The sequence below is a fragment of the Furipterus horrens genome, unplaced genomic scaffold (genome assembly GCF_987537825.1).
Source record: "Furipterus horrens unplaced genomic scaffold, mFurHor1.1.pri manual_scaffold_7, whole genome shotgun sequence".
NCBI classification, from domain to species: domain Eukaryota; kingdom Metazoa; phylum Chordata; class Mammalia; order Chiroptera; family Furipteridae; genus Furipterus; species Furipterus horrens.
In genome coordinates, this window is record NW_028327177.1 from 117,036,881 (window position 1) to 117,058,744 (window position 21,864).

At 40.0% G+C, this 21,864-nt stretch overlaps 1 protein-coding gene across 1 annotated transcript in view; it reads right to left on the minus strand.

The window, feature by feature from the left end:
* The window catches only part of LOC150005126 (collagen alpha-4(VI) chain-like), a 116,704-nt gene extending 98,656 nt beyond the window's left edge, over positions 1-18,048 (minus strand). The window contains exons 1-5 of the mRNA XM_090283009.1: positions 17,973-18,048; positions 12,785-13,396; positions 9,741-10,328; positions 8,401-9,006; positions 2,219-2,848 (exon numbers count right to left, since the gene is read on the minus strand). Coding sequence (XP_090139135.1) covers positions 2,219-2,848; positions 8,401-9,006; positions 9,741-10,328; positions 12,785-13,396; positions 17,973-18,048 — 2,512 coding nt within the window. The remainder of the gene's footprint in view (positions 1-2,218; positions 2,849-8,400; positions 9,007-9,740; positions 10,329-12,784; positions 13,397-17,972) is intronic.
* Positions 18,049-21,864: the final 3,816 nt, after the last annotated feature.

A 21,864-nucleotide genomic window follows, 5' to 3' on the forward strand; every position in this document is an offset into this window, starting at 1 on the left:
TGCCTTCATTTACGAGGACCTGGTTCCAGCCAATATGTGAGACATAATGTAATAAAAAAAAGTATTTTGTGTTTATCTGAATGAATTTCAAATTTAGCTGGGCACCCCTACCCTAGAGGAGCAGGCACTGTAAGAGTGAGGCTTAGGAGGGAATAGAGAAGAGTAATCTGCCACCATGGTGTTCGCCAAATGCTTGGAGAATGAAGGGACAATTGTGAAAAAAGAAGGTAGAAACTCGGACCTGGAATCCAGCACCCATTGGTGACAGGTAGATAGCTAGACCAAGTCTGAGAAGAGGGCCACTGTAGCCCAGGGCCTTTACACTGTCTGGAGGAGCCAAGAGACCTGTATACTGCCTGGCACTACACATTCTTGCAAAACTCTGCAGATGAAGATTTGGGGATGATGGGGAGCAGGGATAAAAGTATTTCTTACAGTCTGGCTGCTGCTAAACATCCACATCTGTTACATACACAAAGCATGTAGCTGAGTGGCTGACAACATAGCAGATTAAAATAAATAGTAGATATTATGAACATTACGATCATCCAAGACAGACTACTTACCTCTAAGCTATCCCCAACCCCTACTCCTCTATACTTCGGACTAATTTTCCTGATTTCAGGTTTCTTTTTAGCTGCTATGCAGTCTGGGGAAAAAATCAACTCTCAAGTTTTTATACTGTGTGTGGGTTAGAAGGAGAGAAAAAGAGCCTTCTCTCCTACAGAACAGAGGCAAGGGGTGCACAAGGAAATAAAATTCATATTTAACTATTATATTTCTCATCCCCAGGACAGAGAAAGGGACCAAAGAAAAAGATGGGAATTTGTTTATTTTAAGTTTTTGGACATCAGCAGAGGCAATAAAAAGAAATTACATGATTATTTAGTGATTTTTCAAAAAAAGTAAAGATTTAGTCACTTTCCCCTGAAGATATAATCACAACCTTGGATTTTTAAGTTAATTACCTACATTTCAAGTTGTCTTTTTTCTATAATTCTGATTTGAATCTAATAAATACTAGCATGGGTGGACAAAAATAGGCAAGCAGACAGACAGACACAAAGATCATTGTAACAGCCAGTAAGTGGCAAATTTTGGACTTAAAATTCAGGCAGTTTGACACTAAGGTGCACATACTTTACTGCTGTATTTTTTTTCTGGTGTGTATTTTTTATAACTGCATATACAGTAGGAGGTTTCCTAACCAACCTCCTCCTAAGTGGCTCCCCAGATAATTGACATCCTCCTTTTCCTCTGCAATACTCCCACAATACATTGAGTGCCCTCCCCAGGAGGCTCCCCAGTTGAACACTACTTAGTTCTGCTTTGCTCAGTGGACGAATATTCCTACCAAGAGCAACGTGTATTTGTCCTCAGCCTGTTTATGGCAGTTTTGTTATTATAATTACACAGCAAATCAAATATTGTGCAAATCAGCAAGATATGAGTATGAATAAAAGAGGTTTGTTTCATCTATGAAAACCAGGTTAACTGCTTAGAAAAGCCAATAAAGGCAAGTTGCTATCAAAAAATTGTTGTACTAGAGAGCATTATAAAAGATTGAAGTTTTGAGATCAGAAAAATTAATAAGGATTTCTGTACTCAGATTGTTTCAAAAGTGCCTGAGTTATCTTCTCATTTAAAAAAAAAACTAGAAACTATAGAAAATACACTATTGGGTGATTGATGAAGAAAATACACAAAATTCCAATCAGCAGGGTTCATATTCAAAGAAGGATTGGCCCTACATGAAAGACTGAAAAAATGATGTTCACTTATTTTTTAAGTTAAAATGTTTAAATTTCAAGAATGTTTGTATCTTTTTAGAAATGATTTCCTACTTTATATGACTTAAGACTTGGTCAAGCCATATTCAGATCCTGAGGGCTTCTACTATAAATATACATATATTTTCATCTAATTATAATATGTAAATATACATATATATTCATCTAGTTGTTAAAATGGATGAGGGGTAATATAGAAAGAGGGAGTAATGTTTACTAATTACCTCACATTCTTCTGCACTGCTTAGAATCAAAACAAAATAATTTTAATTTTATAAGTTATGTGTTTCAGTTTATTAATAAATTGACTCCAAAATCTTTTTTGGATGAGGCAGAGGAAGTTAATGGATGTATGGGAGAAAGCAGAGTAAAGTTTAAAAAAAAAAGAAGAAGATGATGATGATCAAATTTGGGAAAGGTCCTCCTACCTTCTTGTAGAGCACTGCCATCCTCAGGAATGGAAAGTCTTTTTCCCACAATCTCAGGGCAGAGCTGGTTCTTAATCTGGCTTCCCACAATGGAGAGTTGCAAAAAAGATTCCAGAGGGATGACATGCTTCCAAGGAGGATATGATGCTATCTTCTCCAGCTCCGCATTCTCTGAGGCAAGGCGGGTGCCCACTGCATAGATGGTCACTCCTGTCCTGCGGAGGAGAGAAGCTGATCTGGACACACTGTCTTGAGAGAAGCCTTCTGTGATGACCACGGCTATCTGCCGCACACCTTGGTTGGCTCGGCTACCCTTCTGCTGAATAAAGACCTCAGTCCTTAGGAAATCCAAAGCAGCACCAGTTTTGGTCCTTCCTCTTTTTCCCTGGTAGGTTAATTTGTCCAAATGCTCCAAGATTTTGGCTGCAGTCTGAAATGTATCCAGTGAAAACTCAAGTTGCGGTTCCTCACTGTAAAAAACCAAGCCGATTCTCACAACATCAGGATGAATCCTTAGAGAGCTGATGGTGGTCTTTAGGAAACTGACAACTAGTTGGAAATTCAGTTGCCTAACCCTGCTAAATTCCTCAATGAGGAATACTAGGTCAGCAGGGATAGCATTTGGACAGGCTGCAAACAAACAAAAACAAGAGGAAGGGCTCTATTTTAGCATGAGAACAGAATAATAAGACAGCATTCATTTTGTATAGAAAAGTTATACTATATTTTTATATAGCATAATAATTATATATATTTTTATTTTTATATACTGTAATATTTAGTATTACAAATTATAATATTGTTATACTAAGTTATATTAATACATTTTAGAACTTAGTGGAAGCCTTTATGACCATCATTTAGCATGATGGTCAAAGATCATCACAAGGTTCATACCTATCCCCAAATTTTTCACATGAAAGTGTATGCACATCACCTGCAAAATATGTAAATTTATGTATATCTGTTACAGGGTGAAAGAAACCCAAAATTTTGGGGAATGGGACTCAGTGGGGCACAGCCATTTTCCTAAGAGATACCTAGTTTCTTAATATGTAAATAGCTATGGCCATTCTGTGCTCCAAGGAGATGGGAGGGGCTTTGACCATAGAATGGTGATGAAAAGCTGATGGGGCCTGTGCAAAATTCTACAAGTGGCCACAACTGGTCACCACACCCACTAGGCTTTAGTCAGGGATTTAAAAATAAGGTGGCAGCCATTAAGCAGGAGAGAGCCATGTGGTTTGAAAGAGAGCAGAAGCACCCCACCAGCTGGTCATGAGGTCAGGTGTGTATGAAGGTGCCACCTGGCTCTGGATTTAGAGCTGAAAAATACCACGACACAGGCAAAACCTCCCCAACCAGACCTGAATGCATGGAAGCTGCTGGTAAAGCTGAACTGTGTCTGGGAACTACAAAGCCACAGACTTCTATTTTCCTAGAGGGAAACGGTACCTCTGACTTTCCTGTTCTGAAACCAGCCTGGTTGGGCAGGCAGAGGCAGAACTATGTGTTTTGGGGTGTTTTAAAAGAAGTGAGACTTAACAGCAGAAATCCACCATTAATCTAAATCCGTATAACCTTTAAATAAACAAATCCTTTCCTTTCCACCAAACTCTAGTGTTGGAAGTTATGCTTTCTGGCAGCAGGCAATCGAGCCCCTCACAACTGAACAGCCCCTGGATTCTGTTTCAACCTGGGAAGCCTGTGGGTTCTGTTTCATACCCACAAGAAAGTGCTCTACAATCATTTTTCAACTCATTGAAGTCCATTAGAAGTATCTGAGTCTTGCTTGGCTAGTTTTTTCTTTATTTTTCTAGTTTTAAGAAACTCGGGATCAAATTCTCTTTTATAGGCCGAAACCCAGATTTAATAGCTTTTCTTCTGCCCTGATAAAAGATGGAAATAGTAAGTTGTGACTTTTAACTTGCGTGCCTTTTTCTTTAAGTTCCATGTTATTTCAACAGAGACAACATGAAATATTGCAAGTTCCTATAGAAAAATCTTTGTCCAAATATTGGGCTTACTGGTTGTTTTATTTTGCTATGAAATAATCTTCCCTTTATCCTGCCTTAAATGGGGTATTGGAGTTATGACTGCATTAAACTCCCTTCTAAGAGGAGTCTAAACACCTCTCTCAAAATTTAAAGCAGTCCCCACTGTGGTGAGAAAAATAAACCCATTCTGTCTGTATACCAGAAAAGGTCCAAACCTGCTTTGACGTAGGAAAAAATACAAATCTCCCTAGCAGAGAGCCAAAACCACATTCACAGGAGGCTGAAATCAGTGTGTATCAGTGTGTAGACAACTAAATATTGTTAAACAAAGTTTGGAGAAGAGACTATAGGAGCAATAGAATAATCTTTTGACTTATTTTTGGTTTTTTGATATCTTAAAATGTCCCCCTTGGTCCTTTTTTTATAAAGAACAAAAAATCAATCCTAGATTTTTTAAAAAGGATTTTGCCCTGATTTTGCCAAGTCTAAAACACCTTTTCTAGAAACCCCAAGTATCTGTTACTTCTTCCTCCCTTCATCTGCTCATACAAGTGCTATTATTCTCCTTTCAAGTTGTCATCACAATTAATCCCCTTTCCTCCCTATCAGAGCCACCATTGGCTAGACCTAAGCATCCTCCCTACACAGAACGATGACAGCTCAGCTTTAAAGTCTTTCTGTGTCAGAAGTGTCATGTGGAATCCAGCCTGCACACTGAAGGTTTCCTTAAAGACAATTTTGATCATGTCATTTTTCTTGCTTAAAAGCCTGCTGTCACTTCCCAGTGCATTTGGAACCCCATAATCAGGGTTCATACTACCTAATCAAAGTTCATTCCCAACTACTCCTAAATCCCCCCCCCATCCTAGTTGGCTCTTTTTTTTTTTTAACCTACCTCCATATTCATCCAGCCTATTCCCACTACCACACCCTTACTTATGCTCTTCCCTGTAACAAGAGTACACTCCCTCCCTTTTCCCTATCTATTAAAATCACACCCATTGAACTTCTGGCCAAGATGGAGGCTTAGACTGACACTCTCTGTCTCCCTCCACAACTAAGAAGGAATACAACGGCTGCAAAACCAGAAATAACAAGAAGTTCCATAAAATAAAGCTACATGGAAGTCCAATGTATGAAGTTATAAACAAGTGGGGCTCATCGGGATGGGTAGGAGGGGTGAAGCCGGGGTAGAGAGATCAAGCTGTGCTGCCCGAGGCAGCTGCAGTGATGGGCAGTGGGACTGAGGTAGGCACAGACACCCGTATTTAAGGGGAGGTGAGAAGCGCCAGGGGAACACCACCGGCTGCAGTCCAGATCCGTCAACTCATGATTCCAATGCCAGGGAAGCAGACCCCCATTGCCTCGGACTCTGAGGCCCAGAGGGCGTGGGAATGGAGGAGGAAGCTCCCAGTGTCTCAGCAGAGAGCAAACAGCAGGAATCCATCTTGGAACCCCGTTCCCACACAAAGTGCCACAGCGTGGTGAGAAGGGTCGCCCAGTAGTGACGCATGCACAGGGCTCTGCCCCCAATAGCATAGAAGGTGTGACAGACCTGCCCAAGAAAGAAAGATAAACAAAAATGGTCAGGATGGCAGGAATCATGATTGAAATACCAATTATGCAGCTGACCAAAAAGCAAATACGTGAATTAACTGATGAACAAATAGATAATCTTTCTCAGGCTCAGTTCAGAGCTATAGTCATAGGGCAGCTTACAGATTTAACAAAAGATGTTGAATAAGACAGGGAAGGAATGAAGGCTAGTCCTGCTGAAAGGAACAAAACCACATATGAGACAAGTGGTGAGGAAAGGAAAACCAGGGATCAAATCAACAAATCGGAACATAGGGAAGGAACAGTCAACCAGTGCAGAAAGAGGAAACAAAAAGTGAGGAATATGAGGAGACGCTCAGAAACCTCTGGGACAGCTATAAGCGAACAAACATTCGAATTATAGGGTTGTTAGAAGGTGAAGAAGAAGAACTAGAAATGGAAAAATTATATGAAAAAATAATGAAGCAGAACTCCCCTAACTTGGGGAAGGAAATAGACTTACAGGTCCAGGAAGCACAGAGAGTTCCAAAAAAACTGGACCCAGGGAGAACCACACCAAGACACATTATAATCAAAACGTCAAAAATTAGAGATAAAGAGAAAATCTTAAAAGCAGCAAGAGAGAAGGAAAGAATTATGTACAAAGGGGTCCCAATTAGACTCAAAGGAGACTCTCAAAGGAGACTCTGCAGGCAAGAAGGGACTGGCAAGAAATATTCAAAGGAATGAAAAGCAAAAACTTACAGCCACAATTACTCTATCCAGAGAAGATGTCATTCAGAATAGAAGGGCAGAGAAAGTGCTTCCAGGACAAAGTAAAACTGAAGGAGTTCATCAGATCCAAACTACTGTTATATGAGATGTTAAAGGGACTTGTTTAGGAGAAAGAGGATCAAAACTATGAACATTAAAATGAAAACTGTATCACAACAACCAACAACAGAAGCTAGGGAATCAAAACAAAGGCAAATTAAGTAGGCAATGAGAATGGGAAAAGAACTATAGGTATGGGGAACATTATGGGGTGAGGTCAGCAGGGAGGGGGAAGTAGGAAAGGGAGAGAGATGGTACAGGAATTAAGAATACAGGAAGATGTTGAGAAGAACTATATGCACAACCAATGGGCATGGACTAAGGGTGGGGCATAACTGAAGCAGGGGGTCATCGGTGGAGGGGAGCAGAGGGAAAAGAAATTGGGACAACTGTAACAGCATAATCAATAAAACATATTTTTTTTTAAATCACACCATCATTGAGGGACCAACACAATTCCTCCCAGGTTCTTCACTATGCCCTCCCTTTGTTCTATTTCTACTTAATATAGTGTCCATAAGGTGTTTCTTAGTTCCTTATTATCACTACTTGGATTTCCTCTTCTGTCTCACATACGTTTGCCTTTCCCATCTATAAAATTACAATGACCCTCAAGCTCTAAAAGTTGAGAGGTCTGGGCAGGGCTCTGATAGTTCAGAAAAAGTAAGGCTTAATTGCTTCTAGTTTTGAGAATCAATCAGAAGCCGCACAGAGCTTTGAGATGTGGGGGTGCTCCACCAGGAAGGTGAAAAGAACTGAAGGATGAGGTTTTGACTGTGGGCATTCCAGGATGATGGTATAGTTTATTCAGGGCAGAGACTGAGGTGGGAAGTTATAATACATATACAGCAAATGATGGGTAGTTCAGCTTGGCTAGTGGTTAGAATGTATGAAAGAACTTAGAAGGAGATAATGCTCAGTGGTTCTCAACCAACAGTGGTACTCATTCCCAGGGAACATTTGGAAATATATAGGGGTGTTTTGGATTGTCATAAGATTCAGGAATTCTACTGGCAGAGATGAGGCCTGTTAAACCTCTAGCAATGCAAAGGACAATCCTGCACTGCAAATTGTTTCACCCAAAATGCTAACAGCATCTCCTTTGAGCATTTTGAATGCCAACCAAAGGAAGGACTTCATTTAATCTCTGGGGAGAAGCCTAAATGCTCTTTCTGGAAAAGACATATGGTAACATGTATTATTGTTCAGAAATACTCCCTATACCTCACTTTCATGGTAGAAATATACTTTCTTGCTCCATTGATGATGACATGGCCATATGAATTGCTTTGGTCAATGGAATATTAGCAAATGAAGAAGCAAAGATCTGAAAAGTGCTTATGTAATTGGGTTTTCTCTCCTTAACCTCTACAATTGTCATGGGAAGAATATACCTAGACTAGCCTAATGATCCCAGGAGGATGATAAGAGAAAGCTATGGAACATAGCCAAATAGAGATCAGCCAATCCTCAGCCAAATCCAAAATCTGTGAATAAGCCCAGGCAAGATTAGCAGAGCCATTTAGTTGAATCCAAAGAGGATCAGCTGACCCCCAGCATATCTGTGAAAATGAATAATTCTTTTTTATCACTGCCTTTTTGGATGACTTGTTACGCAGCAGCATTGTGACTATAGCTAATTAATACAAGGTTTGTGCCTGAAGCACTTCCATGCCCCTCCCTCTTCCCCATCCACCAGTGCCAGTGTCCCAGTACTGAGGAATCCAGAATGTGCCCCTTCTTTGCTCTTTTTCCAGACTTTCCTGATATGCTAACACTTCTCAGTGGCTCACATGCCTAGAGACCAAACCTTACCTACTGTCATCTCCTTCTCAGCCTCTGTCCTGAAGTCGGACTGCCCCATCCCTTGGATCACCGCACTCACATTTTGTATCACCTGTCTGACTCCATCTTGTCCTTGCATCTCATATATAAAGGGTGGGGTCCCCATCCCCTCCAGTTCTCTTCTGTCAAAGTCCTGTACACCGACAGACATGACTTTCACGCCTTTCTTCCTCAACATCTGTGAAGCATCCCAAACTTCATCCTCAGATTTTCCTGAAGTAATGACCACTGCATATTGGGGAACGCCTTGGAGAAACCGGCTTCCCGCTGCCTCCTGAAAGAAGGTCTGATGAAGGTATCGCAGAGCTTTGCCTGTCCTCCTGGAGCCACCCCGGAGCACAAAGTATTCACGGATGTGAGCAATCATCGCATCCTGGCTCTGGTAGGCATTGAGCAAAAATTCAGTGTGACTTTGACCACCATACTGAGCCAGCCCAATCTGGTACTTGTTCCTGCCAACATCTAGCATGCCAACTACTTTGGAGATAAAATTCTTCATCCACTGGAAATTGGTTTGTGATGTGTTCTGTGAAGTGTCGGCAAGAAAGACCACATCTGCATAGGCCTGAGGGAATTCTGGATCTGAAGAAAGAAAGAGGGAGGAAAAGACACATAGAAGAAAGTAAATCAAATCAAGATCTCATGGAAGTTGAATACAAGAGTAGTTTTGTGTGGTGGGCATAAGAGGGAGAACTGCTCCATTTACGTAACATTACACATACTGTACTTCCGCCTCCTCCACATGAGACTGTCACAAGGCTCTCTCCCTCTTATACCCCACTGCCTGTGTTGTTGGCTTCATGAGACTGATGTACCTTTCAATTATTATTCTTCCACCAAAGGAGGACACAAGGGAAGGTAACATATACTGAGCAGTTACTTGGTGCTAGAGATTTCCACATACTTTATCTGACTTAATTCTCATAAACCATCCTGCTAGGCAAGTATTATTATCTTCAGGGTGCAGATGAGAAAACTGAACTGAAGTTTAACTGCTTGTCCATGCTCAGAAAAATAGAAAGTAGCAAAGGCAGGATTTTTAAAAAAAAAACAAAAACATGTCTTCTGGACTTCAAAACCCATGCTATTTCCTCTTACCAACAAGGTGGGATGTTCTTTTCTATCCATGAGAACTTCATTCATCCTTTAATCACCAGCTCAGATGTTCCTTCATCTAAGAAGTCTCCCCAGGTACTCCCCAGGGATGGCAAACAGCTCCTTCTCCTACCTTCCACCGCACTCAGTGTACCCTGGCTCATATTGCAATTAGGCATCCTGGTTGGAATGCTGGGTTTGATACAGCTCCTTACCTTTTATTTCACCCTCCACTGCTGAGCACAGTGTCTGAAGAATGCCTCCTGAAATATCCTGCAGGATGTTGAAGTTTTCAGTGTTAAAGAGAAACTTCTCTAATGGCTCACTGGCTATTTTTTGCAACTCTTGGACATCCTGCACGTTGATGCCTACCACATACACAACAACACCATCTTCTTTCAACCTATTGGCCGCCTCCTGGACTTCATCATTTGACTCCCCATCAGTCACGAGGATAACTATCTGAGGAACCCCGTCCTTGGCCCGGCTGCCAGCAGCCTCGGTCAAGTAGTTGGTCCTGATAAACTCCAGGGCAGCCCCTGTGTTTGTGCCTCCAGTACGGTAGGGCAGATTCTGGATATGCTCCAAGAGAACACTCTTCTGAGGGTACTGGTTCAACTGAAAGGCTCGGTAGATGTCGTCATTATACTGAGCGAGTCCCACTCGGACCTGGTCCCTGCCAATGTCAAGCCCCAAGACGACAGAGTGAATAAAGTTCTTCACTTTCTGGAAGTTCTGGGGTCCAATGCTGGTTGAGCTGTCTACTAGAAAGACAATATCTGCCAGGACTGCTTCTCTGCAAGCTGCAACAGAGACAACAAAAGGAATAGAGTCTGTGAATCTTCACTCAAAATGCTTAGAACCAATGGAGCCAAATGGTATACAGGAAGGCACAGCAGTACCAGGCAACCTATACTTAGTGGTCCTCAGACAGCCCAAATGATGCTGCGCTCAGAAAAGTAACAGCATCCCTTGTGCCCTTCCTTCCTTCCACTCCATCATCTTCTGAGATTTCTGTCATGCCCTGCTGATACCTCCAACCTTGAAATCCACTTGGACAACTCCTTAACCCTCATTAAGAGAAAAACACTTCTGTAAATGTAGCTAGCATGCTAAGAAAGGAGCTATACTCTCTCCAGTGGAAATATACTTTACCTCTAGGAGTGTGCTGGCACCAACAGGTCAGAAAGCTGGAAAGTATCACAGGTTTTATGATACATCTCGTTATAGCTCTCGCACTTAGTTGCCCTGTGACCTATTTATTACTCATCTCTATGGGACTCAATTCTCTCTCTGCAGCACTGAAATCTTTATACCAGCTCTCACAATTTCATAGGATTGTTTTGAGGATAAAATAAGATGATCTACTGTAGCAGACCATATCACTGTTCTGCCTAGGTCCTTCTGGATTTGTTTTTACTATTTCTATACATTGCTCTTCAGAGGACTCCTCTTTGGGTACCTGAGCTGCTTTGCCTACAATATATGAAAGCCTGGCTCCTTACCTTGGGTCAGGACAATCCTGAGTTCTCTAGTAGGGTCAAGCCAAAACTACCCTCTGTGGAACTTTTGCCTAAGATCACACCCTTCCTTTTTTTCCTCTACTTCTCTGTCCTACATCCCCTACATCCTTATCAACCTCCTTTGGAAGCTCTTCCAAAACAAATAATGTGTGTCCAAGTCCTCACCTCAGGCTCTGCTCCTGTGGAACAAATCTAAGACACCTTTCTATTAAAATGGATCCTCTCTGAAAGACTTGGGATCAAGTCTTAGCTCTGCCGTCCAGTTATGTTTCCTTTGGCCTCAGTTTCCTTACATGAAAAATGTATGTAATACTAACTGCCTTATGCATCTGTGTAAAACAAATACTAATTGTCCTCTGTATTTAACTAAAAAGAAAGCATTATGTATCCATCTGTCAGTCATATGGGCAATGCAAATAAGTTTTGTAAACTCTATAGAATCAAGCAAACTAGCTATTACTATATATATAAAACCTCTTTGTACACCTGGAAGTACTATACAAAAGTAAGATATATAGTTCAGCTGTACAAATGCAATATTACCATGACACAGCCATGGCATCAAATGGTTCAAAAGTTTTAGCATTTCTTCCAGTTTACCTAACCTATGTAGAAATACCAAAATAAAGAATAAGTAATAAAGGCTCTATCATCTTCTGGATTTTGATGGAACCCACAAACAATCTTCTCTTTCTCTTTTTGAAGTTCTATGCTTTCTTATAAAGTTTAGTAATTAATGTATAAAGAGTTTTCAGCCCTGGCCAATGTGGCTCAGTTGGTTGGAGCATCCTCCCATAAACCAAAAGATCATAGGTTCGACTCCAGGTCAGGGAACATGCCTTGGTGTCAGGTTTGGTCCCTGGTTTGGGGTGCATGCAAGAGGTAACTGATCAATGTTTCTCTCTCACATTGATGTTTCTCTCCCTCTCTCTCTCCCTCCCTTCCCCTCTCTCTAAAATCAATACGCATATCCTCAGGTGAGGAGTAAAAAAAAATTTTCTTTCACCAGTTTATGCCCCATCACCACCAACAGAGGTACAAAACTGATGACAAGTATCATATTTCATCACAGGTAATGACCATAATACTTATGGGCATCTCTGATGGGCTAAGCACTGTGATAAGCTCTTTACTTGCATAATTTTATTTAATGCTTTCAACAACTCTCTGGGGCAGGTATTATCATTCAAGAAAGAAAATTTACAGATCCAGGGAGATAAAGGAACATGTCTGAGATCACACAGTCAGAAAGTAGAGAATTGGGATTTGAGCCCAGATCTTTTATTGTCCCTAAATTCATCCTCTTAACCAGCATATCACAGCAACACACTAGCAGTAAAATAAGCCAGCTCCCTGGTAGTGAAATAAGCCAGCCTCCTGGGGGAGCTATGCCTCCTCCCTTCTGGGCCCCCCATCCAGGCAATATGGATAAATTATTCTAGGAATAATAATACCATAGGGACAAATATTTCTTTCATCAAAAATGAACTTATCCTACATGCTTATATAGAACTATGATAAAACCCACAGGATTTAAAAAAAAAAAAAAAGAGTTGATAAGTTTGGGTCAATGATTAGAAAAGAGTATAGAGTACAGATGGTTTAGTGAAATTTTAATATCAAAATCAAACCTGCGCACATATGAAAAATAAGGACAGTGGACGGGATGAATAAGAGATAAAGCTTTGAGTTCTGTGACTTCTAGATCAAAAATAAAAAGGGAAAAGCCTTTGTACCTGGAGAGACATGGTCAACGGGTTGAGCTGCCTTTGCCAAAGTATCACAAAGTTCCTCCTGCAGCTTCCGGGTGAGGCTGCCCAGACCAGAGTACTTCGGGACATAAGAGGTAAACTTCTCCACAGGACTGCTCGCAATCTCCCTGAGCTCTGCCCAGGCTGCATTTCTGACGCCAATGGCATAAAGCAGGATGCCCGCCCTCCTAAATGCCTCAGCAGGTTCCTGCACCGAGTCCCCAGTTGGGCGGCTGCTGACTACCACGGCGACCTGAGGCACTCCCTGGCTTGCACGGCTCCCAGCTCTTTCCTGGAAGTGGTGATCTAGAAGGAACTGCAGTGCCAGGCCCATCTTGTTGCCCCCAGGGCCCCCAGGTTTCCATTGAAACTGCCGAACGTGTCCCAACACATCCCTTTTGTGGTGGTACGTGGAAAGTAGGAACTCGGAATGAGGCACATCACCGTACTGGGCCAGCCCCACGCGGATGGTCGCTCTGCTGACATTGAAGCCATTCACCATGGAGTACAGGAAGTTTCGCAGAGCGCGGGCATCTTGGGTGTTGTTGCTGGTGTCCACTAGAAACACGACATCTCCCACAGAGGCCTGGCTGCAGACTGGAGAAGAGAATCAATTTAAGATAAAACATTACAAGATTGACAGCTCCTGGATGTAAATACATCTCTCCCAAATCAGTGTGTTTACAACCTGTGGGTGTGCCTGCACAGCTCTTTGACAATAGCTAACATGCATGTGGTCTAAGCACATGATCATCTTTGCTTCCTCGTGGCCACCACCTACCCTTGCCACCTGCCACCCTCTGTTCCACTGTAACAGACATTTGACTCTTCAATCAGAACCCTGACCATGGCCCTCCATTCATCCCTTAAACTTAATTTTAAAAATTGGGGAGACAAAACAAGTAAACAAATGGGACATTAAACTAAATAGTTTTTGCACAGCAAAGAAAACTATCAACAAAAAGACAACCTACTGAATGGGAGCAGATATTCACCAAATGATACATCCAATAAGGAATTAACATCCAAAAATATCTCATGTATAAGGAATGCATACATCTTCACACACAGAGAGAGAGAAAAAAAATCTGATTAAAAAATGGGTAGAGGATCCGAATAGACATTTCTCCAAAGAGGAGAGAGAGATGGGCAATAAACATATGAAAAACTGTTCAGTGTCATTAATTAACTGGGAAAGGCAAATTAAAGCCACAATGTCATATCCCTTCACACCTATCAGAATCGCTATTGTCCATAAATCAACAAGCAACAAGTGTTGGTGAGATGTGGATAAAAGGGAATTCTCATGCACTGTTGGAGGGATTATAAATTGGTGCAATCTCAGCATGGAGGTTCCTCAAAAAATTAAAAACAGAACTACAATATGACCCAGCAATTCCACTTCTGGGTATTTATCTGGAGAAATTCAAAATATTAATTCAAAAAGACATGCACAACTATGTTCATTGCAGCATTATTTAAAATAGCCAAGATATGGGTGTAACATATCTATTGGTAGACAAATGAATAAAAAAGATGTGGCACATGTATTTTATGGAATATTACTCAGACATAAAAAGAATGAAATCTTACAATTTGCAACAACATCAATGCAGCTAGAGGATATTATTCTAAGGGAAATGTCAGACAAAGAAAAGCAAATACCATATAATTTCACTTATATATGGAATCTTTAAAAAATAAACAACAAACAAAACAGAAATAAACTCATAGATACAAAAAACAAATTGATGGTTGCCAGATGGGAGGGGAATTGGGGAATGAGTGAAAAGAAGGAAAAGATTAAAATGTACAAGTTGCCAGTTATAAAAACAGTAAATCACAGCATGGAAAATATAGTTAACAATATTTCAATAACTAGGTATGGTGTCAGATGGGTACTAGATGTATCAGAGTGGTCACTTCATAAATTATATAAATGTCTGATCATTATATTGTACATCTGAAACTAATATAATATTTTATCTCAACTATGATAATAAATACTTTTAAAGATTTTATTTATTTACTTTTAGAGAGAGGGGAAGGGCAGGAGAAAGAGAAGGAGAGAAAGATCAATGTGTGAGAGATACATCAACTGGTTGCCCCTCACACACTCCCAACCAGGGACAGGGCTGCAACCCAGGAATGTACCCTGACTGAGAATTGAACCAGCAACCTTTTGGTTCACAGGCTGGTGCTCAATCCACTGAGCTACACCAGCCAGGGATGATAATAGATATTTTAAAAAGAAAAAGAAACCAACTTTCCACCAGTAGAAAATGCCGTTGATACTCCACCTAAACCTCCACCTAACATACTTATGCCCCAGATACTTCAGGTGTAATCATTAACTGCTCCTGTCTGGGACTTTGTCAGAAACCTGCCCCTGCCTGAAGGGAACAGCCTTATATGGAAACAACTGGGAAGATACATCAACTCCATCACCCTGGGTGGTCAATGTTTGAACACCCAGGGATACAAACCCCTGGTACCCTTATCTTAGTCGAAACAATTCATGGTGCTATTTATGCCCCAGCATCTCCCATGACTCAGGCCAAGGCTCAGTTTTACCTGAGGCTATGTACTTGCTTCATGTCTCTCCCCACTAGCCTACTCCAACTTTTCTTGCTTCCTTACAGATTTGTCCTAAACAGTATTCCCTCCAAATAGCACATTCGCCAAATCCCTGTTCAAGGTAGTTTCTAGAGAACTTGACCTAAGACATTAGTTTTCCAGCTCTGACCTCTAGCATTCCCTGGCTACTACCAGCCCCTTTTAGTTTGATTGATGGCACCACCATAATGGCTCACATTTGTCCTTCAGCTCCCTGCACTCGAGGCTACTTTGTGCAACTGTTTCTCCCACCCCCAGCTCTATTCCTGGGGACCACAACTTCAACAGTGATCAAACCAAGTGGTACTCCAGCTGGGCCCACCTGGTGTCCAGCGTGGAAGGGATCAGATACAGGCCAGGTGGCTGCAGGACTTGAGCAAATAGCTAATCTTTCTCTTTCTCAGATTGTATTCCTCTAGAATAAAAGATTGACCAGATGACCTGGTCTATTCCAACTCAAAATTCACTTTCCTGTGACAAGAAGTAAAATGAGGATCAAGAACAGTACTTCTGTAGATAAAAAGGTGACTATGATCTGTTTACTTCTCAGTAACTACCAAGACTTTTACCCCTCCCCCCAACACCTCACAATTTCATCATCTGTGATGATGAGAGAAAAACACACAAATTAGTGATAACAGGAGAAACAGAAGCAGAAACCAGTTAAAGATGGTTTTAGTTTGAAATGGCTGAAAAACCAAGGGGTAACAATCTCAGACTGGTTAAAGATACCTTGCATTTTGTTTTGTGCCAGGGGGGGTTAAAATACTGGCTTGAGCTCACTGTACATTATCTCTGTAGCTTAATTTCTCAAACCTCTCCACTCTGTTCTCTGTTCCAGGTTCCTTAGTACAGATTCTCAAATTTCCCATGCTCCCACTTGCCCCTGGCGACTTTTTCTTCTTCCTTTCATCTTTTCTTTCTTTCTTTCTCTCTTTTTCTTCTAGTAAGGTCCCATGGAATCATATTCTTTTATCTTGGTTTGCAATATAACATTCATTGGTGAGCTCATTCAATTAATGGCAATCTCGCCAGCTAGACTGTGAGCTCCATGAAAACAGACATCATATTTTTTTGTTTGTCTACCACTTGAGTGTCTAGCATAGAGTAGTCACCCAATAATAGAAAGTAGAAGACATATTGAACATTAATGAAATGAACTAAGGGAATCAGAAAACTAGAGCTAGAAATAATTCCATGAAACTGCAATGCAATACTGTAGCCACTAGGTACATGCACCTACTGAGCACTTGAAATGTAGCTAGTACAACTGAGAAACTAAATTTTTAATTTTACTATTGAATTTTAACTTAATTTAAATAGTTGCATGTGTCTAGCAGCCACTGTATTGAACAGTAGAAGTACAGAATAATGAATCCAATCCATCTATCTCACAGAGAAGGAAAATAAGACTAGAAAGGTGAAGTAACTCATATAAATCCATTCAAAGAGCCAGTATTGGAAACCAGTCCACAGTGCAGAAAGACAAAGACCACATGAGAACTGAGATAGAGAAGGGCTGGGAAGGTTGCTATACTTCATAGACACTAAATTCATTTGTCACTTCTAGCATCCTGAATACCACCACCCCTTGGAATTTTCCTAATATTGGTCATGAAGCCAAGTGGAATTATAATTATTGAAAAGGTAGATAATGCATGAGCTTAAAGCCCTTTAAGCTTCACTGCCCTTTGGCCCTCCAAAATGCAACCCTGTTAGGAGGAGGAATTCAGTGAGTGCTCCAGGGTTGGCTAACTGGTTTGTCCCATTAACATATTTTTCAGAAGAGATCAAACACAGACATGAGGTGTCTTTCTCATCTTCCCAATCAGCTGAAACCTCACAGCTGCAGAATATTTTTCAGGCAAATAAGTATTGCTTCCATCATGTGCAGCTTGAGAGATGTATCACATTTTCATGCAGTGTTACTTTCTTAACCCCTCCACTAGCTTTTTGTCATTTGAGAAGGTATTTGAAGCAGGAAAGACTGACTGTCACAAATTTCTGTTCACAAGTCAGAGCCAAAGGGAAAATTTGGAGAGCTTCATGTCTTTTTTCCAACAAATAACAGCCTGTGTAATTATATATGAATATTTAAATTTTAATAGTCTCAGTGGAGCTCCAGGCTACTCAAGTATTCTTCTCTTGATGAGACTTTCATCCTGAAAAGTCCCAACAATCTGTTAAAATGACTGCAAAATATTTCAGAGGTGTCACTAGTGTTTGGTGAAGTTATTCATCTTGTGATGACAATTACCCCTGCCAAAGTAGACAGAGTAAAATGAAGAATCAATAAACTAGGCCCATGTTTACAAAAGCATTTGAGAGCCCGATAATACATTTGGAAGTATAATATTTTTTAATATATCTTTTTGTCATTTTAGGTTAAGCTTTGGGAAAAAAACAAGGGCCCATTGTTCATTATAAGTTTCCAGATTCTAAGTTCTTTTTAAAGAACCATTTCCCTTTTGTTAATTGTGAAGCTCCTTTAAGATTGTCACTAACACTAGGTTCCTTGCAAGGTGATCATTTTTAGTTTAGGAACCCGATGCATTACCAATTCTCTGCGACTTGATGAAGCCAAAACTAGCTGCAAGGAAAATGATTCTCCAAAATGTCTTCGAAGTCTCCATTCTAGATATGTACCTAGAAAGAAAAAGAAACATAATAATTAAAATTATCAATGCCATAAAGACAAACAATCCAATTAAGAAATGGGCAAAAGACCTGAATAGACACTTCTCCAAAGAGGATACACAGAGGGCTTGTAGACATATTTAAAAATGCTCAACATCACTAATCATCAGAGAAATGCAAATTAAAATCTCAATGAGATATCACTTTACACCCGTCAAAATGGCTATCATCAATAAATCAATAAACAACAAATATTGGTGAGGATATGGAGAAAAGGGATCCCTAATGCACTATTGTTGGGAATGCAGTCTGGTGTATCCACTGTGGAAAATAATATAGAGTACCCTTAATAAATTTTAAATGGAACTTCCTTTTGACCCAGCAATTCCACTTCTGGGAATATACCCCAAGGGTCCTGAAACACCAATACAAAAAAATATATGCACTTCTATGTTCATAGCAGCACTAGTTACAATAATCAAGATTTGGAAACAGCCTAAATGCCTGTCAGTAGGTGAGTGGATAAGAAAGCTGTGGTACATTTACACAATGGAATACTACACAGCAGTAAAAAAGAAAAAGTGTTACATTTTGCAACATGGATGGACCTGGAGAAAATTATGTTAAGTGAATTAAGCCAGTCAATGAAAGAAAAATACCACATGAGCCCACTTATATGTGATCTCACTTATATGTAGACTACAATGAACACAATAAACCAGCTTAGATACATAAAACAGACAGACAGCTGCCAGAAAGGAGCTGGGGGACAGGATGAAAGATAGTGAATGGATTAACCAAAGAACATTTATGCACAACCCATGGACCCACAGAACAATATGGGATTGGCATGGGAAGGGAGAGAGTGGGGCTGGGTGGAAGTGGGGAAAGGGAGAGAAAGTGGGGACAACTGTGACAGCATAAGAAAAAATAAATAAAAATAAAATTTCTAAAAATTATGTCTTCAAACACTTAAAATGAGTGATCATATTATATATTAACTATACAGCAATAAACTTGTTTTTTTAAGCCCAACTATGTCTTTTCCCAGACCAAATTTTTATAAAAATAAAGAAGGACATGTTGCCACACTGTTTCAAGAAAAATGGTCTTGCTGACCCAACTCAGGAAGAATTTTGTAAACACCCAGAGTGCATACCTCAGACTTCCCTGTTTAAAGTTGTCCAGATATGGCGATTAAAGGAGAAAGCCTATAGGGCCTGGTAGAACTTCTGTTTCCCACAATAAATTTATTTGTCTGAAGATAAACATTTCAGGATGATTTTGCTGGTATTTTTATACAAGCATGGGATGGCCTTACAAACATTTGTGGCATGAAGAAGTATTCAGATCTCTCAGGAACACAGCTGCTTGATAAAATCTAGCTAGCTTGAAAACATTTTATATGTTCCCAGAAGAAGCAGAGCCTCAGACATCTGTCTCCTAAACTTGGGTCCCTTTGCAAGGGCCCCAAGGAAAATATCCACTCCCAACTCCATTTCTAGTTTTTTACTCTAAGAAAGTCAATGTGTTTCAAAATGAGGACAACATGGCATTCACATTGAATGAAATGGTCCAGCCGAGATGGAGAACCTCATCTTTATTTTCATAGCCAGGCAACCTCACAGCCATCCTCAGCAGAGTGTAGGAGTAAGAGTAAGTATTCATGTAGAAAGACTACCCAGGTTTGAGTCCAAGGCCCACTACTTAAGAGCTAATCTTGAGCAAGTTGCTTCACTTCTCTGTCCCTCAGTTTCCCCATTTTTTAATGAGGCGATTATAGCTTGTATCTCAGAATCTGGTAATCAGGATTGCATTCATTATTGTAAAATACTTTACCCATTCCTAGCACATAGAAAGCACTCTTTAAGTGTTTGATAAATAGAAAATGTCTTCTTGAAAATCCGCTATGTAGAGTAAAAAATTATTCCCCCTAATTTGAAACTTAGAATCTTCAGAAGTAGAGGAACATTAATACTTTGCATTGTGTATTAATAAATCAATTACTTTGTTTTGTGTACTTTAATTCATATTTTTTATTTAATGTATTTAATTTTCACTTTTAATTGATTGCTGTTTTGTGAGTTACTATACTAATATCTCCATGTTTGTCACCTCAAACCTGGGAAAGACCAGCAGGGCAAACCTTACTCTGCTCATTTCATTGATGGAAATGAAGAAATGGGGTCCCAAAAGTTAAGTGGCATGCCAGAGCTACATAGCCATGCACTGTCAAGGTGTGTCCCGGGTAACCTGACTACAGGTCCGAGGCACATGCCTGCACCTCAAACATCTGCTTCAAACGCTTCAACGAAAATTCGTTAAGCCCAGACTGTCATTCAATTCCCCAGAGTCCACTTGATGTAAAATAAAGACCTGTGAGCAATTTACCCTGGGGTAAAAATTTGAGCTCAAGACCTAAGTTCCTTTATCCACCAATTGGGTCTTCAAAAATCAGCTTTATGTCTAAAACTTTGTATTTGGTGCTCCAGAGAATGGAATTACAAACTTTACTTTTGTGTTTAGAGAACTAAACAATCTCTTTGGGTAGAGAAATTTGACATACACAAAATGATAAGAAATTCAGTAAACATTAAGGATCATTCTTTTTAAAAAAAATATTTTTAATAATTTATTTGTTTATTTTATATTTAGAGAGAGGGGAAAGGAGAAAGAGAGGGAGAGAAACATCACTGTGTGGTTGCCTCTCACTTGCACCCCCAACTGGGGACCTGACGTGCAACCTAGTAATGTGCCCTGACTGGGAATCGAACCAGTGACACTTGGCTCGCAGGCCGAAGCTCAATCCACTGAGCCACAGCAGCCAGGGCTAAGGATCATTCTTAATACTTATCAAAGAGTTTAAGCAAGTGTCTAAATCACTGTTCAGTCTTGGAACTTTTAAGCTGAATATTTTATGGAAACGATATTTTGATGCACAGAAATAGCATTCACCCAACAACTGAGATCCTCATTCCAGAATGTGTTAAGTGTAGTCACCCTGCTTCCCTGAGGACACATATCTACAGTATATGCTTAATTTACTCCTTAATGGTGACTCAAGGATATACATCTATTTTTATTTTATGCCAACAGAACATACTTAGAGAAGTCATAACTTCAAAGGAAGCTTATAGGCCTTGATTCTGGTTTCAGCTTGACCATTTTCTCCATGTGGACTTGAGCAAGCTGGTTTGCCTTTCAAGGTTTATGTGATGACTCTAGAGGGCTTGATGCTGATTTGAGACACTTACCATATTTTCAACTGTATTACAAACATTCCCAAAGTATTGGTCCAGTGATTTTCTAAAACATAGACATGATATGATTTCTCTGTTCCTCAGATTCTACATCAACTCCCCATTAATACTTCCTTAATGAGGCATATAAGTAATTTAAGAAAACATAATTTAAGATTATAAATGTCCTATTCCCCAATAAAATTTATCTAAATGCAAGTAAATGAATGCATGAATCTTAAAGAATAGACAGTATGAGAGGAAAGGGGTTAAGAGATTGATAGTGCCAAAAAGAATAATCTAAAATAAATTCATACATTATGATTATGACTATTACAATAAAATACTATACTTCAACTTTTTAAACTCTTGGGTTAATGAAGTTAGATGAAATATAAAAGTAGAATATCTACATGTTTATATTTCATTATATCCTAATTATTAGCATAATGCAATGTCATAAGAAATGAGAAGTATTTTTAGTTAGTTGTAAATAAAGCACAGGAGCTGTTTATGGAAATCCAGTGGGAAAGACAATAGTTTATAAACATTTTACAGCTGTTCATATGTGTG